The sequence below is a fragment of the Pogona vitticeps genome, chromosome 3, assembly GCF_051106095.1.
Source record: "Pogona vitticeps strain Pit_001003342236 chromosome 3, PviZW2.1, whole genome shotgun sequence".
Classification (NCBI taxonomy): domain Eukaryota; kingdom Metazoa; phylum Chordata; class Lepidosauria; order Squamata; family Agamidae; genus Pogona; species Pogona vitticeps.
The window spans coordinates 44,561,434-44,579,308 of record NC_135785.1 but is presented as its reverse complement, the minus strand read 5'-3'; the positions used below and the strand labels follow the sequence as shown (position 1 = coordinate 44,579,308).

General features: G+C 38.4%; 2 protein-coding genes across 5 annotated transcripts in view; both read left to right on the top strand.

Moving 5' to 3' along the window:
* LOC144587851 (uncharacterized) overlaps nt 1–17,875 on the top strand; it is a 462,829-nt gene that overhangs the window by 47,495 nt on the left and 397,459 nt on the right. The window lies entirely within an intron of this gene.
* The window catches only part of RYK (receptor like tyrosine kinase), a 51,189-nt gene that overhangs the window by 27,287 nt on the left and 6,027 nt on the right, over nt 1–17,875 (top strand). For 2 of the 4 annotated variants that reach the window (XM_072995868.2, XM_078389272.1), the window contains exons 5-11: nt 1,775–1,831; nt 2,946–3,090; nt 6,104–6,204; nt 8,208–8,333; nt 9,476–9,562; nt 14,480–14,549; nt 16,034–16,166. In XM_072995868.2, the coding sequence (XP_072851969.2) occupies nt 1,775–1,831; nt 2,946–3,090; nt 6,104–6,204; nt 8,208–8,333; nt 9,476–9,562; nt 14,480–14,549; nt 16,034–16,166 (719 nt within the window). Of the gene's footprint in view, nt 1–1,774; nt 1,832–2,945; nt 3,091–6,103; nt 6,206–8,199; nt 8,334–9,475; nt 9,563–14,479; nt 14,550–16,033; nt 16,167–17,875 lie in introns of all 4 variants that reach the window. The other 2 variants (XM_078389273.1, XM_078389271.1) reach the window with 1 other exon arrangement.

Here is a 17,875-nt window from a genome sequence, read left to right as displayed (position 1 = left end):
AATGTATTTGCGAAGGCTTTCACGGGCGGGATCTAATGGTTGTTGTGGGTTTTTCGGGCTCTTTGGCCGTGTTGTGAAGGTTGTTCTTCCTAACGTTTCGCCAGTCTCTGTGGCCGGCATCATACTCCACTCCCGAGCCAACTACATCAGAGCACAGAGTGCTGTCCTCTGAAGATGCCAGCCACAGGGACTGGCAAAACGTTAGGAAGAACAACCTTCAGAACATGGCCAAAGAGCCCGAAAAACCCACAACAACCAAAGTAGCAAAACTTGCTGATTGTTGTCTTAATTAAGAGAATGAAGGAGAACAATAGACTTTGAAATTGAAAAGTTCTTGCTTTGTACCTGTTTTCTGCCATCCGTTTATTAAGTGGCTTTAGGCAAGCTATTTTCCCATTCCCCCTGTTTGTAATAATGAGGAAGGATCTTATATTGACCTTCAGGATTCTTGTATGATTTACAACATTAGGTTGTACATGCATTTAGTTATGATCCACTGATAGACTGCTGGTGAAATGACAAAATGCACAAATGAGAGAGGATAATCTACCTTCACTACAGCTGTATATATATACATCTCCAACTGGCTCTGGAGAACTTGGAGACACAACTCAAACTGAGTTTTGGACAGTGCAAGGGCCTGCAAAGGGGAGTAGAGTGGGAAAGGTCCATTTTGACATCCAGAATAATATTGGATTTAGCCTTTGGTTTATTGATCTGTGTGATTATAAGACTTTGCTTTAGAAAGTTAAATATTGCCTTCTTGTGAACCGTGTGGATGACTGAGGTGTTTGGCCATTATTTGTTATTCCTGGGATTATATAAATCTCAAAAGCAGCATAGTTTATGTGCCCTTACCACCAGATGTTTAGGAAATGGTCTGCCTTTGTAGAACAGAAGTAATTTTTTACATGTCTGAAGACAAATGTAAAGTTTCTGATTTCCATGCAATTATAAAGCATGGAGTTTATGCATGATATAATACTTTTTTCTATGGGCCAAGTAAGCAATTTGTAGACTTGTAAGTATTGTTTGACGGCAACTCAACAGCCCTACCTAGCATAGCTAGTTCTGAGGTGTGATGTTCAGTATCATCTAGATGGCCTTCCAGTTTCCCACTCATGCTATAGACCAGAGGTCCCCAACCCCCAGTCTGTGGCCCGGTGCCGGTCCCAGTCCGTGGCCTGAGCCAGACCGGGCCACAGAGAGAGACCTCCCCCCCACATGCACTCCCCCCCGCACAGCCCGTTTGTGCATGCACACAAGCGTGCACACTCCCACACAAGTGCTGCACTGCCTTTTGTGCACATGTGGGCACACGAGCGTAGGGGGGTGTCCTGTCTTCCACAGCCGGCCTGCGGGGCTAAAAAGGTTGGGGACCGCTGCTATACACCAATACCGGATTATATAGAATTTTCCACATACCTGTATCTTGAAGGCTACAGTCATATTTGGTGCTTGCACTAGCCAGAGGCCATAAGTTCCCCTATTATCCTTTAAAACCTGCTTTGTAAAGCTAGGAGAATTTCTAGAGCAGGCTTTTGGGGAGTTGCACATGAACCTGGGGGTTATTAGTTTTCATGGAAGCCGTCCAGTCTAGTTTAAGTACCTGATTAGATCCTGACTGAAAGGTGTTTGGCTTGTTTTTTAGGACGTTTACATGAAATGTTTCCTATTAATTGTCTTATTATATAAACAATGTTTTATAAAGAACTGAAAATGATAGATACCCAGGCAAAGTATGTTTTTTCAAGTGTGTTTCTTTTTTCTTTAGAACTTGAACAAGAAATAAAAATTCCAATATTGGACAAAAATAGCAGCAAAGCTATTTGTAAGTAAATTGCTTCATTTTAGGTATTGTTCCATGTTTTACATAGAAAATTTCCAAACAAAACAAAACAAAAAACCAAACCCCACTGTTAACATATTGCATACAGGGGCAACACGGAATATTGAGCATTTTTTGTAAGTAATTCCATTTTCATATCTATCAGAAATATTTTTCTTACTCAGCTGTTATTTAAAAAAAGCTGATTAGGTCTTCAGTAAGTAGATTTTGTTGTTGTTACTTAATAGGTGTTAAGCAATAACATTACCCAAGTCAACAGCTTATCCTTGAGAATTTTCTGCAAGGTTGGGCTTTTATTGAATACCATATTGTGAGTTGCTACTATTTTGCCCTAAAGATAGCTTATTCTTGTTGAGTATCCTTTTTGCTATAGTAACAGTGCTTCTCAATCTTTGGTCCTTCAGATATTTTGGGTTTTAACTCCCAGAAGTCTTGACAATTGTCCAAGTTGGACTAGGTTTGTGTTCGTTGACAACCAAAATATCTTGAAGATGAAAGGTTGAGAACCAATGCATTTCAGCAATCTTTAATATGAATTTTGCCATCAGTAATTTGTATATCTATTGCATTTGTTATTGCATATGACCAAATGGAAATAAAACTGGATTTATATGTTACATAAAAGCATTTTTTCATTGAATGAATTAAATTCTTGTCATAGTACACTAGCTCAGGGGCAGTGTAGGAAATATAGATCTCATCAAAAATTGTTGGCCTTTTGGCCAACGTTACTTTGTAAATTATATGTTCATTTTATTTTTGTAAATCATTAATGGTTGCTTTGTAGCGGATGAGGTACTCTGCTATCCATAGTACTCATCAGATGTACTAAGCAAAACATGAATATAGTTTTTGTTTCTAAATCCTGTGGTGTGTTCTTTTTCTAGGTTTCTCTTAGTAACTTTTATGTGTTTCATATTTAGCTTTTAAAAAGAAACCATGGATCTAGTTTCCTTGTCTAAATTTAAATCATATAGCAATTATAATAGAGAGTGAGACAAAAATAAACTTGTTTCGCTGTTGCATATAAATGTAGTTAAAACTGGCCAATGCCATGTCCATTTTGTTCCAGTAATGCTTTACACTTCAATTTCAGTTGATCCTGTAAATGCAGCTCCTACCACTTCTACACGTGTGTTTTATATCAGTGTAGGAGTTTGCTGCGCAGTCATATTCCTGGTAGCGATAATACTAGCTGTTTTGCATCTTCACAGTATGAAGAGAATAGAGTTGGAAGACAGGTAAAGAAAAAGACACAGACATCCATTTTCTTTCTAATTTTCATGTTTGAAATATTTGTTATGCAATTCACAAAATCTGTGTAATAAATTTTGGCAGCATTGACATCAGGAACCTAATGATGAGTTATCTAGCTTAGTTTTCTTAATGCTTCCAAGACAGTGTCATCCAAGACTTTTGGTTTAAAATGCAATCATTACCATCCCCCAGACAAAGAGGAATAGTAACTAATGCTTGAAATTCTTACATCTTGTCCTGCCCCTTGCAACTGCCTGAAAATATTTGTTTCACTTCCATAATCTCAGCTGGCCGGATAGTTTGAGTACCGATTGGGAGAGGGAGCCCAGTTCCCCAGTTTGAGTAATGATGGGGAGGGGAGCCCAGTTCTGCCTCCTAGCAGAGCCAGCTTGTGTAGCCTTAGACCAAGTTCGGAGTCTGTAAACTGTATCCAAAAGAAGGGAATGATGAAAGACATCTGAGTACAGTGGTGCCCCACACCACAATGATAATCCGTTCCCCTGAAATCACTGTTAAGCGCAAACATCGCCCAGCGAAAACAGTTTCCCCATTGGAATGCATTGAAACCCATTTAATGCGTTCCAATGGGGAAATTACCTCGTCATCCAGCGAAGATCGCCCATAGGGGAAGCCATTTTCTGAGTGCTGATGAGCTGTTAAAATGGCTTCCCTGCGAAGCATGGATCAGGAAAACACAGGGCAGCCATATAGCGGAGCCGGAAAACATTGTTGTCTTGCGAACAAACGGTTCGCGAAGCACAGACCTAATCGTCATAAAATGAAAATCCCCCATAGGAAACATTGTTTTGTGATTGCTATAGCGATCACAAAAAGTCACCGTCCCGCGGATTTGTCGTACAGCGGGTTCATCATCTAGCGAGGTACCACTGTACTCTACACCAGGAGACCTTGGCAAGGCTCATTGTAAGTCAGAATTGATTTGATATTAAATTATCATTATCATCAACTCACCATTATTTCTAATCTAACCTTAATACTAAACTTAAAGAGAGTTACATAAAGCAAGCAATAAATAGTAAGTATAAATACTGTATCTTGCATTACCTAGTGATACCTAATACAGTGGTGCCCCGCATAGCGACGATAATCCGTTCCGAAAAAATTGTCGCTATCAGGATTCATCGCTATGCGGGGGGAAAAACCCATAGGAACGCATTAAAACACGTTTAATGCGTTCCTATGGGGAAAAAATTCACCGCTATGCGGAAATCCTCCATCCGGCCGCCATATTCACTGCTTGGTAAGCGAGGAAAGGGCACAAAAACACTGCGGGTGGCCATTTTGTTTAACCGGCGGCCATTTTGGAGCCGCCGATCAGCTGTTTTTAAAATGTCGTTATGCGATAATCGGTAAGCGAAACGCTTACCGATCATCGCAAAGCAATGTTTACCCATTGAAAACATCGTTATGCGATCGCTTTTGCGATTGCAAAAACCTCATCGCTATGCGGATTCGTCATTAAACGGTGCGCTCATTAAGCGAGTCACCACTGTATTTCTATTTTAAATGAGTGGCTCTCATTATATCTAAAATACTCCTTTGTGGTGTTTTGTTTAGTCAACTGACAAAAGGATACAGAAGCATCCTCCCCAAAGAATGTGATGACACACTTGGGCCTCCCCAAAGAATGTGAGGACGCACTGGGAAACAACAGGGCCTTTTCAGCTGATCCTTCCACTCCAGAAGCACACTGAATTGCTTCTAAGGTGAATGAAGGAGAACTGGCAAAGCCTGTTTGAAGAATTATTCACTAGTTATTTGCCACTGCCACTTTAATCTGGAGTTGAAACAACTACAGTGGTACCTCGACTTGAGAATGTCCCTACATTAGAATGATTCGAGTTAAGAATGGCTCCGTTTGCAAAAAGTTGCTTCAACTTAAGAACGGAGCCTCCACTTAAGAACCAAAAGAAGAAAAAAACCTTTCCTGCCCTTTTTTTGACCTAAGTTCACCTTAAAAGAAGAAAAAAATTAAAAAATCTGCCCCCTAGTGGTAAATACGGATTAACCGGCTTTGCATTAGTTCCTATGGAAATGAATGCTTCGACTAAAGAACAGTGCCTCGACTTAAGAACAAAAAACAACAGATTCGGATTAAATGGTTTTCAATGCATTTCTGTGAGAAATGGTGCTTCGACTTGAGAATGTTTCAACTTAAGAATGCAGTCCCAATACGAATTAAGTTCTTAAATCGAGGTACCACTGTATAGTAATGCAGTAGTTTCAAATGGTTGCAAACTGTGAACATGAGAAAGTTTGAAAACCTTCTGCTCTTATACAGTCTGCTTGTTGGACCCCAGAAATTAATTATACTTGAATAAACATAAGGTAACACTTCACACTAATTTCTTCAAGTTGAAAGGATCCCCCCATGACAAATTAATAAAATATTTAGAGTCCCTTTAAATTCAGTGTAGTATGCTGAAAAGTGATATTTCCTCTCTCTTTTTTTTAAAAAAAAACTGCTTGGAAACCTTAAGAAGCATTTGACCTTGAACACTCTTTGGAGAGAGAGATCTCTTTGTATTGGAGATGAGTGGAACATGATTTGTCTAGTATTTGCTGCTGACATAGTCCAGTTGTGTGGCACATTACGTGGACCTCTCCTTCCTACATAGAAAACAGTTGCATGTAGGAAAAAGTACCCAAACAATATTATTATATTTCATTATTGTTTTCCCAGTCATACACACATCAGATTTACTGGCTGCTTATATGGTAGGAATATGTAGTTGCATATGATGCTGCAATGTAGGTATGGACTAAAGGGAAAAACAAGTACAGTGGTACATTTTTGTACAGAAGAATTTGTATATGGCTGCCTTATCCATAGTTTGTTTTTTGGGGGAGGGGTGGAAACTGAAACAATTTCAAGTGGCACTGAGCTAAATAAGTACAACCCACTGTAGATTTATAAATGAAGAACATTTCCAGAAATGGTCATAAATACTCTTTCTGTTTTGTTTCCTCAAACAGCATTAGTAATAGCAGTAGTTCACAAGGCTTATCACAGCCTTCAACTCAAACAACACAGTACTTGAGGGCTGACACACCTAACAATGCAACACCCATTACTAGTAAGTGTTACTCTGGTTACAGTGTTAATGGGGGTGCATGATTTTAATCAGGTATCTGTTCTGAAAGATCAGGCTGATGTTGACAAGCATGTGAGATTGTGAGAAGCGTTGTTTTGTTATCATCTTTGATATTTAATGAAGAGAGAAACTATGCCATGCTCCTTAAACATGGGATAGCAGTCCTGAAAATTCTAATGGAGAAAAATGGTAAGGGGCAGACATTTAGAGGGAAGAATTGGCAGGAGAGTTCTTAATATTTCCCCCTAGTACTTTTCAGTTATTCTTTATACCAGGGGAAAAGAAGCAAAAATGGCAGGCAAAAAGCTGTTAAGGAGAGAATTTTGGAGAGGCACTAATCCTCTGTGGTGATATTCCTGCACATCATTTCTCTTTTGATTCCTCAGGAAAGCATGCATTTGCAGGGAATTTGTAGCCCTGCCCATAATACCTATTTTGTTGATAAAACTCTTCACTCATCTCAGTCAGACTCATGGCCAAATCAATTCATATGTAACAGCAGTAAGATGGCAGGCAAAGAGGCCTTACTGTGTTTTCTTGTGTGTTGCCTTAGCCCACTGAAAGCATCACCCCTCCTTCCTTGTAGAGACTAGCAAGCTGTGGCTTTTGTTCAAGCTTTTCTTGAACTGGAAAGGACTAGGATTCTTTATTACTCTTCATTTCACATTTTAAGCAGTTGAACTCATGGATTTGAATTCCAAGGTAAGTTAAGTAGAAGATTTTTGTGACCTTCCTTGTCACAGCAGTTGGAATATTTTGTAGAAAGCTTGTGAAGGTTTTTGGGAAGTTCAGGTAGCTCCATGGGAAAGGAAAACATTTGAAGTGAACTTCTTTCTGTGAACTTCCTTAAGTTAACTTATTGTAGAATCCAGTCTTTTTTTTTTTTTTAAAGAAGCCTCTTGTAGAAAATTATGCAGTAGTTTTGTCAAGAGTCAGTATATTCTAGCACTGCTGGCACTATTGGTTTACCAGGATTGAAATATGGCAAGGTGTTGGAGGCTTGTCACAGAGACTGAAGTTTAACACAGTTTTACGAGAAGCCCAAACGTGGGTTAAAGGGTGGCAACTTCTATTGCTGTTCATCCCAGAGTAGTGAGGGGTTCAAGCATCTTTTTTATTCTGTACACTAAAATTGATGTTGATTAGAAAATTGATGTTAGATCTACATAACAAACAGCTATCTAGCCATCCTGAAAACAAAGCCATTTGAATCAACCATGTGTCCCACCTGACTTTTATAGCACAGATACTGCTGTTTTGTTAATCTGAATTAGCTGAGGTGCCTTATGTTCACACAGTTTATGTCAGGTAGTCCTCCATCCTCAGAAAACATGTCAGTGTTATAATACTGTTTGTTGTCAGGGAATATTATTTTATGAGATTCTTACTATAAACTAACAAATTAGGAATTACATTGCTTGGCCTTCATTTGGCTCACTCATAAGCCACCTTAAACGGGAACTTGAGACATCATACCAAGGGCAGGCACAGTCTATAGTAGTAGTGCTGTAGTTACTGAATTTAGTAGATGATAGAAAGCAACAGTTATGCTGGCTAAAACACTAACAGAATTATCTGGGATTGTGTTTCTGGGACACGAGTTCTGATTGGGGTGTTACTAGTTTTTGAGATTGGAAGAAATGAAGTAGGATAGTTCTTAAACAGGAGAAAATGCTATTCTTGTAGCAGTGTCTCCTGAAGGCCAGTAGAGGGCAGTATGTCTGCTTTTTCACTAACTACTCAGGATTGATATAAAATATGTATCGTGTTCATTAATTAACCAAAAGATCAATTCTCACTTCATAGTATATCCTGTGATAAAGTACTACTTACAGTGGTATATATTTCCTTTCATCCATGTTTTAGTCTTTTCCTATAATTTGCAGCATAATTTCATTTCTGGAAAATGATGCTATTGTTTCTGTGTTAAGAGTATTTATGTTTGATATTTATTTTCGTATTGTTTGGGTCTGCTGGCTCCTCAGGTTATCCTACTTTACGGATAGAGAAGAATGATCTTAAAAGTGTAACCCTGATGGAAGCCAAAGCTAAAGTGAAGGACATAGCAATCTCCAGAGAGAGAATAACACTAAAAGATGTTCTCCAAGAAGGTATTAGTAAACCATTCGGAATGTATTGTACCATATAGGCACTACATTTTCCATATTTCTTAGCATGTTCTGTGGATATTTCAGATGGCTTCATTTAATTGTAAGTGTGGAGGATGGCCCAAATCAAGTGACTGATTTGAAGCATTGATTTCAGTCAAGATTCATCCTGCCTTTTCCCCTAAATAATTATGTATATAACTTTAGTTGTCAACAATGTGCATTAATTTGCAATATCTACTAAATTTGTGTATGAAACTTCTATAAATCAATTATTTTTATCTGCCTTGACTATGTAAAACACACCCATGGGTAATTGAAGGATGCAAATCTATTGTAAAACTTCATAGTCTTTCAATCTAACCACATGTCTTACTCTTAAATAGTAGTGTACTGAAACTACTGTGAAAAAAAATTATGCCTCATTTTTAGTTTGTCGTATTATTGGGCTGGACTTAACAAATATATTTCAAAATGATTGATCAGTCTCTTCACATAAGCTTTATTCAGCTGTTCTGTCATCCAGAATTATCAGCATGGTTACAGGAATGAGGCCAGGCCTGCCCCACCCTATTATTTTGCTCATGTAAGCAGCGATAAACTTGAAGAGGTGAGGTCCCTACTCACATGTAGGCTCTACACATAAGTTTTCTTACGTTATGCACTGTCAAATTGGAACTGACTTATAGTGACACTATTAGGGCTTTCAAAATAAGGGAGATATTTAACGAATGGTTTTGGAACTCAGGTTTCCATAGTCTGTCGCTCATATGTTAAGCATACACGAGTGGAAGTCTTTCCTCTTCTGATTCATTCCTGTTTATGGTTCTGGATTAAACAGGAGTTCAATAATGTTTTAGTTTGAACTAAATTGCACTGAGTATAAGAGTAAGGTGACTAATATTCCAGAAAATAGAACATCATTGGCCTTCATCCAACTTCTTAAATTTGTGTTGCCAGTTCTTCTCCAAATTAGAGATTATCAGATGGAGATCCAAATGCAAAATAGACTATGGTTGATTGAAATCTCAACAAAGTATTCTTGAAGGGTTAACAAGAGGCGAGTCTATGACTATTTTTACTTTCTCTTCACTTACCAAAAATGTCTTCAAATTTCTGTTAATCTTTATTGCTTTCATTCTCAGGAACATTTGGGCGAATATTCCACGGAACTCTTATAGAAGAAAAAGACCCTACCAAAGAAAAGCAGGTGTTTGTTAAGACTGTGAAAGGTAGGGTTTTGCATGAAGTCTTACTCAGCATAGTCAATATCTTTTGTTAGTATGTGCGATCAAGTCATGATCTTCAAATGGTCCTGTCATTAATAACCTCGCTCACCTCTTGCAAACTAAAGATTGTGGCTTCCCTTATGGAGTCAGTCCACACTGTGTGATGTCATACTCTTTTCCTGTTGCCTTCACCTTTTCCTAGCATTATTGCCTTTTTCAGTGAATCATCTCTTCTCATGATATGCCCAAAGCATGATAACTATCATTTTTACTTCTAGTGAATGTTTAGGTTTGATTTATTTGTGTGTGGCATCTGTAAAGCCCTCCTCTAGTAGCATATTTCAAATGAATGTTTGTTTTCCCTTTCAGCTTTCAATGTCTGACTTCCACATCCATATACAGTGGTGCCCCGCATAGCGGGGATAAATCGTCGCTATCCAGAACTGTCACTATGCGGGGGGGGGGAACCCCATAGGAACACATTAAACCCTGTTTAATGCATTCCTGTGGGGGGAAAACTAACCGCTATGCAAAGATTCCCCATACAGCCGCCATTTTCGCTGCCTCGGTAAGCGAGGGCAGGGCGCGAAAACGCTGCAGGCGGCCATTTTCTTCATCCGGTGGCCATTTTGGAACCACCGATCAGCTGTTGGGGAAATCTAAATGGAGTCATTTTAGTTTTGGTAGAGATTCTGTATAGCATGTTGTGCAATATTTGGCACAAACCCTCAGTCAACCTCCTTAAAACCATTAAGAAAAGAAAAACTTTTTAAAAGCCAAATTGAAAGCTTCCCTTTTTGTTGTTTTGTTTTGAAATTAGCTAATTAGGGCAGTGCTGATTCATTGTCCCTTTTAGATGATTTTTTTTTTTAATTGAAGGCTTCTTCCCTGAAGCGGGAGGAGACAGGAGGGGGATTTTAAAATTTCTTTTTCTTTTTCCTATTATTTTTCTTTTCGTTTCCTTTCCTTTCCATTTTGTTTTCCTTTCCTTTCCTTTTTTTTACAGCCTAGGAGACCGGCCCTTTGCTCTGTCCCTAGCAAAGGAAGTTGGCTTCATGAGCTGTAAGGAAAAGGAAAACCTCCTGGTTCTGGGAGGAAGTCTTCAATTTATTTATTATATATATATATTTATTTAAAAGTTGAATGCGTTCTTAAAATTCTGAATCCTTGAATTATATTTGCATCATTTTATTAATTATCTGTATCAGTTGTGCCCTAGTTAAGAACTGCTGTCTGGGTTGTCTGGGACATCCAGATCTTTCTGGTATAATTCCTCTGTGTATTCTTGCCACCTCTTCTTGATGTATTCTGCTTCTGTGAGGTTCCTACCCTTTTTGTCCTTTATCATGTCCATCTTTGCACAAAAGGTTCCTTTAATATCTCCAATTTTTTTGAACAGATCTCTGGTTTTTCCCTTTTTATTAATTTCCTCTATTTCTTTGCATGGTTCATTTAAGAAGGCCCTCTTCTCTTTCCTTGCTATTCTTTGGAAGTCTACATTCAATTTTCTGTAACTTTCCCTATCTCCCTTGCATTTTGTTTCTCTTCTCTTCTCTGCTGTTTGTAAGGCCTCACTGGACAACCACTTTGCTTTCTTGCATTTCCTTTTCTTTCAGATGGTTTTTGTTGCTGCCTCCTATACAATGTTTTGAGTCTCCATCCATAATTCTTCAGGCACTCTGTACACCAAATCTAGTTCCTTAAATCTGTTCTTCACTTCCACTGTGTATTCACAATGGATTCGATTTAGATTATACCTGACTAGCCCAGTGGTTTTTCCTACTTTCCTCAGTTTAAGCGTGAGTTTTGCTATAAGAAGCTGATGATCAGAGCGACAATCAGCTCCAGGTTTTGTTTTTGCTGGCTGTATAGAGCTTCTCCATCTTTGGCTGCGGAGAATATAATCAATCTGATTTTGGTATTACCCATCTGGTGATGTCCATGTGTAGAGTCACCTCTTGTGTTGTTGGAAAAGAGTGTTTGTGATGACCAGCTTGTTCTCTTGACAAAACTCTATAAGCCTTTGCACTGCTTTGTTTTGAACTCCAAGGCCAAACTTATCTGCTGTTCCTTTTATCTCTTGACTCCCTACTTTAGCATTCCAATCCCCTATAATGATAACAACTTTCTTTCTTTCTTTCTTTCTTTCTTTCTTTCTTTCTTTCTTTCTTTCTTTCTTTCTTTTTCTTTTTCTTTCTTTACTGCAAGAACATAGCACATAGTTTACGTAAAAGAAATGTAAAAAAAAGTTAAAAACTACAGCACTTACCTGTTAAAAGCCCCTTCCTAACAAACAGACAGTTTCTAAAAACCTGTATATGTCTTGATCTACTGGCAGAAGACAACAGGAAATGCCTTGAAGGCAAGTTCCATACTTTGATACTAATTGCTGAGAAATTCCCCTTTCATGTCCCCACCAAGCATGCCTCTGATTGTGGTACATAATTCCTTGTGATTAAGTAATATTTCATCTGGTCTTTAGTTCATGGGAAAGAGTCTGATGCATTGAAGGCTCCCACTGCAGGAAAGAAGTGGGGAGACAGCAATTCCATATTTTTGCAGCTACTAGTGCCACTTTTGCATGCTTCCAGAGGGATTCTGATCCTTTGGAGCACTCTTCAAGGTTCTTCAGGGGAAGGTGGAATTTGTGGATATTGCTTTCCTCCATTCCACCTGTGGAAGCATCCAGCTAGTTGACATAAGTGTATTATGTGTATGTAAAATTAGTTATGTTCTCAGAACTCACATCTTATTTCTTCTGAAATGGTTTTAGAGTTTTAGCCAGATTTCCAGTATAACATTCAGTTTGGGTTTTCTTATATAGTTAATTTTGTACACTGAATTCTTTGACTTTTATCATGTGTAGGTGATTGCAGCTATAGTAGACCTGTTGTGTAACGTTGCATGGTACCCCAAATAATGGGACCTACAAGGATCTGTTTATTTTCAGTGTCTCTGTTATAAATCTTTACATAGATTAATTGATGCTTTTCTAAGAACAATTAATAGTTTTTCCATGTAATTTTATAGTTCTCCCTTCATATAATGATGCTGTAAATTCAACACTTCAGAGTTTTTAACCCAGCCACATGTCCTCATGGCTTGAACTCTGACCCATATCTGAAATGGAAAACTTGTTTCTAAGAGAGCTTGGGAATTGAGAGTGAAATAGTCTGGTATTCATGGTTTAGATACAGGTCTAAGTGTAGGAAAATGTGTAAAAGAAAAAGGTGATGTGGTGTATCACTTGCAAAATGTCTTTTTCACTTATAGGAACATAAAACTTCCCTGTGATTCAATTTTGTTTCAGTTCAGATGACAAAGACACAAGTGCTATGCTTACATAGCACAGTCAAGATCTGGAGAGTTTCTGTGTGAGATTATCCTTGAAATGTTAATACCTCATGCTAGTACATACTTTTGAGAGTTAACTACTGTTTTCTTTTTAAAAACTTGTATCTCATCTTATTTTGGGGGGAAAACACCTCAAGGTGAAAAGGAAAATACATTTTTTTTAAAAGAAGAATTTTAGTCAGATTTCCAGTATAACATTCTGCTTGCGGTTTCTTATGTTGTTAATTTTGTACATTGATCTACACTCCCTAAAGTAGTGACCAAGAATCCCTGTGTCAATAACCCAACCATAAAGAATTCATTGAAGTGACAGCAAGAGAGCTATTCAGTTGAACAGTTTTTTGAACAGGCATTTTTAATCACATGTCTGAAGTAACAGTGCATCAGGATCCAAGAAATTTCACTTGTAAAAGGAACTTTAGTTAATGTTTAGTTTAAGCTGACTAATATGTAAAGAACTATTAAAGGTAAGTTAATTTCATAGAATTGTACACTAGTAAGTGGAAGGGTTCCATAATGCCATGAGGTCAAACCCCTTCTCAATGCAGTAATACAAATCAAAGGAGATCTGTCAGGTGGTTGTCTACATTTCTCTTGAATGCAGTGTTGGAGCACTCACCACCTCTCGGGGGAATTGGTTCCATTGCTGTACTGCTTTAACAGGAAGTTTTTCCTGATATTCAGCTGAAATCTGGCTTCCTATAACTTGAGCCCATTGTTGTGTGTCCTGCACTCTGTGATGATGGAGAATATATCCTGCCCCTCCTCTGTATGACAGCCTTTCAAGTATTTGAAAAGTGCTATCATATCTCTCCTCAGTCTTCTTTTCTCAAGGCTAAACATGCCAAGTTCTTTTAGTTTTTCCTCATAGGGCTTGATTTCTAGCCCCCTGATCATCCCTGTTGCCCTCCTCTGAACTTGTTCCTATTTGTTGGCATCCTTCTTGAAGTGTAGTGTCCAGAACTGGATACAGTACTCAAGATAAGGCATAACTAGTGCCAAATAGAGGAGAACTAGCACCTTGTGGGATTTGTAGAGTATATGTCTGTTAATGCAGCCTAAAACAGCATTTGCCTTTTTTTGTAGCCACATCACACTGTTGGCTCACATTCAGTTTGTGATCTACAACGATTCCAAGATCCTTTTTGCTTGTACCGTAGTATTGCTGAGTCAGGTATATCCCATCTTGTAACTGTAGGTTTAGTTCCTTTTTCCGAGGTGCAGTACTTTTCACTTATCCTTGTTACATTTTCATTCTGTTGCTTTCTGTCCAGTGTTCCAGCCTATCTAGATCATTTAGAATTTGTTTCTGTCTTCCAGGGTATTAGCTATCCCATAGGCATTTCCTTCACGTAACACAGATAAAGCCTCATTGACATCTGTGGGACACAGTTAGCCTAGACTGGATCCAGCCCTAATAGTGAATAGGATATGAACATTTATGGATGCTTATTTTAGTAACTTAGTTGAGGATTTTAAGCTTATTCATTTGTCTGAGTCTTTGAGTGTGCCCATACATATGTTCATTAAAAGAAAGCTACTTTCCCCCCTTCTTTTGTTATTTAGATCAGGCCTCAGAAGTTCAAGTGACTATGATGTTGACAGAAAGCTGTAAACTCAGAGGCCTTCATCACAGGTTAGTGTTCTTGCAATTTGTTTTGGGGGACTTGAGTGGTTTATCGTCTTAAGATGTACGGTTGGTGGGCAGATATCTTCATTAAGTATGGGCAGTGTTGTCTGAAATCCAGTAATAAGTCACAACTGAAGTACTGTAGGTCCACTGAATCAATAGAGCTTACAGAGGAGTTGATTTATGAAATCCCCAAATTTTGTATACCTCTGTAATTGCAGCATACTACTGGATTTCAGCCATTGTGTTGTTTTGCAAAAACAGCTTTTTCAAGCTCAGTATTTGTGTGTGCCTTTGTAATCTGCCAAGGATCACATGTGAGGGATAACAGAAATGTGAAAAGATATTTAGAGAAGATTAGGAAAACTCTGAGTAGTTTATGTATGGGAATGTATTTTTCTACAATCTGAAATGAGTCAAGGGTATCTTTTTCTAAGATACAGTATCTGGTTATAAAGTGACACAAAGCACTCAGAACTCAAACATCCATTTTATATTAAAGGGACACTGTCATTTGAGTGAAGGAGCTACTGAGTGAGCAAGAAGCAGAGTTAATCCATGCTTTTATGCTAGGAGTTTCTCCCAGGAACAAAAATAGGACATAAGAAAGATTTTTTTTTCTTCCCTTTCTCCATAGTCAGTATAGGAGTTAGAGAATTTGGTGGGTCATGTATGACAGGTCCCTCTTGCTCTTTCTTAAACTTCACCCATTTCTAGACAGACAACAGGCTGGTGGCTATTGTGGTGTTTTACTTCTCTCCACATCCCAGCCTGACATAAATAATAGCTTTCTGCTCCTTATTTTTGCTTCATTTTGCCCTGTTCCTATCTACACATTCACTGGTTGATATTCAGTAATGTAAAGGTGCACTGTACAAGTCCAAGGACATCATCAGCTACAGCTGTATTTGGGTAATCAGATGTTTCCTATCCCTTCCTTTCCCTGCGCCCCCACCCCCCCACCCCGCAATCATTCTTAGGCTTCCTTAAGTCCTGGAGAAGCTCCTGGGCTTGAGAACTCTTAAATATCTGAAAATCACTGCTGTCAGTCACAAAGGCAGCACAGAGGAATCCAGCCTGCATGCAATGTAAAATGTTGGGATTCTGGGCTTTCCTATGGGTATTACCACTTAAACAGTACAAGTATTATTTACCATTTATCACAGGAAGTTTTAGGGTAGTTCTTTAATACATTAACACAGAAACAAGGCAGGCTTATTCCAAGCAAAACAATCTTTGAAAGCTTGCTGACCAGCCTACATGCTAAAGTACCTGGTTGGGGTGGATTCAGTATTCTGTGATATCTTGCTAATCCTGAAGTCTTTTGGTGCTCAGCTTTCAACTAGTTCACATAAAGAAAAAATATTAAGTCACGGAAATAAGATAATTGGGAGATAATTGTGTGATACACACGTTTATATGTGTGAGGATGAGACTGCTGTTTGAAGGTGTATTGGTGTAATAATAACTCAGTACTGTATTTCTTTCAGAAATCTTCTCCCTATCTCTCATGTTTGTATAGAGGAAGGAGAAAAACCAATGGTGTTGTTGCCTTACATGAATTGGGGGAATCTCAAGCTGTTTTTGCGGCAATGCAAATTAGTAGAAGCAAATAATCCTCAGGTAAGAAGTGGCTAATATGGAATGTAAAGTAGTTTACATCACTTGAATTTCATCAAAATCAACATTTCAACACTGGTGAATTTTTAGAGGAATGAACATCTTGTAGAACTTCTATAGTAGAGTTGTGGTAAATTGATATGGGAAATGTTAAACAAAGGAAATACTTTTTTAGTTATTTATTCCAGCAGGAGGCAGTCAGTCATGCTGTTTCTGAACAAAAGAAAATATTTCCTCTGTTCCCTTCATTTTATTTTCATAGGTTTGCTGTCCATTCCATACGATAGGTCCACAGGTTTTATCTTCAGTACCCCTGAAGGTACTGAAGATAGGACCTGAATAACAAGCATTTCTTTGGGTTTCCTGGATCACAAAACGCCAGGATTTGGATTGTCAGGATCACACTGTTCTCTAGCAAGCTTACAGGTAAAGTGTACAGTATGTCAGTATGCAAACTGGCCCTGTCATAAGAAACCTAGGGCATAGGCTATAACAGGAAGTGTGATACTGTCTTTCTCTAACATAGTGCTCCTGCATCTTCAGATGTTGAATTATGTACCTTATGTATATAATCAGACTTCTATGCCAAGTTGCAGTTAAAATTGAAAGAATTGTAGTGATTTATGTTAAATAATATTTCTAGCTTTGATTTTCACTGAACTTGTAATGGGGAAAGCAGCAGAAGTACTGTTGAAATAGTAAATGTCCCCATAGATGTTTAGAACCCCAGGTTTCAGAGTAACTTTTGGTATTTGGCACAGACACTACAACTTCTGCTGGAGTATAGTGTTTGTGTGAACCATTAAAAAGACTTGCATCTTGGACAAGTTTGGAGGGAATTCAGTTAGTTCCTTTTAGCAGAGTATAAAGTACAGTGGTGCCTTGCTTAACTAGCGCCCCGTTTAACGACAAATCCGGATAGCGATTAGGTTTTTGCAATCGCAAAAGCGATCGCATAACGATGTTTGGAATGGTAAAAAATAGCTTTGCAATGATTGGTAAGCTGTTTCGCTTAGCAATTTTTGCATAGCGATTTTTTTCCAACAGCTGATCGGCGGTTCCAAAATGGCTGCCGGAAAAAAATGGCTGCCCGCTCTTTTTTGGGATGGATTCCTCGCTTACTGGGCAGCGAAAATGGCTGCCGTATGGAGGATTTTCACTTAAAGGTAAGCTTTTCCCCCATTGTAACGCATTGAAGGGGTTTCAATGCGTTTCAATTGGGTTTTTTAAATCGCATAGCGATGTTTTCGGTTAGTGGCGATTTTTGCCGCACCGATTAACATCGCTATACGAGGCACCACTGTACAGAAATACAAGTGTTGCAGCACAGGAGAAACATGAAGGAGAATAACTTTAAAAACCAGCTTCTATCCATCACCCCTTGTTCACACAGAATAATCCTTTGTATATAAAAATCATTGTACTGTATAAGTAGCTTAAGTAGAAAAAAGAAAAACATATTTACTTACAGTTGTTCTTCAGTTACAGACAGAAGAATAAAAGAATCAAAAGGAGGAGCTGGAAGAAATTGAAATTCATGTGACTGCATGGTCTAAAGGTCAGGAAGCAGAAAGAGTTGAAAGTCAGAGAGAGAGAGAGAGCAAAATAAAGTAACTAGAAGCAAACAGACAGGAAGAGGAAGATAGGGGCTTGTCTCAGGTCCTGGAAAAGGGACTTTGCTAAGTTGTGTGTGGCAGGAGACAGTCACTTTA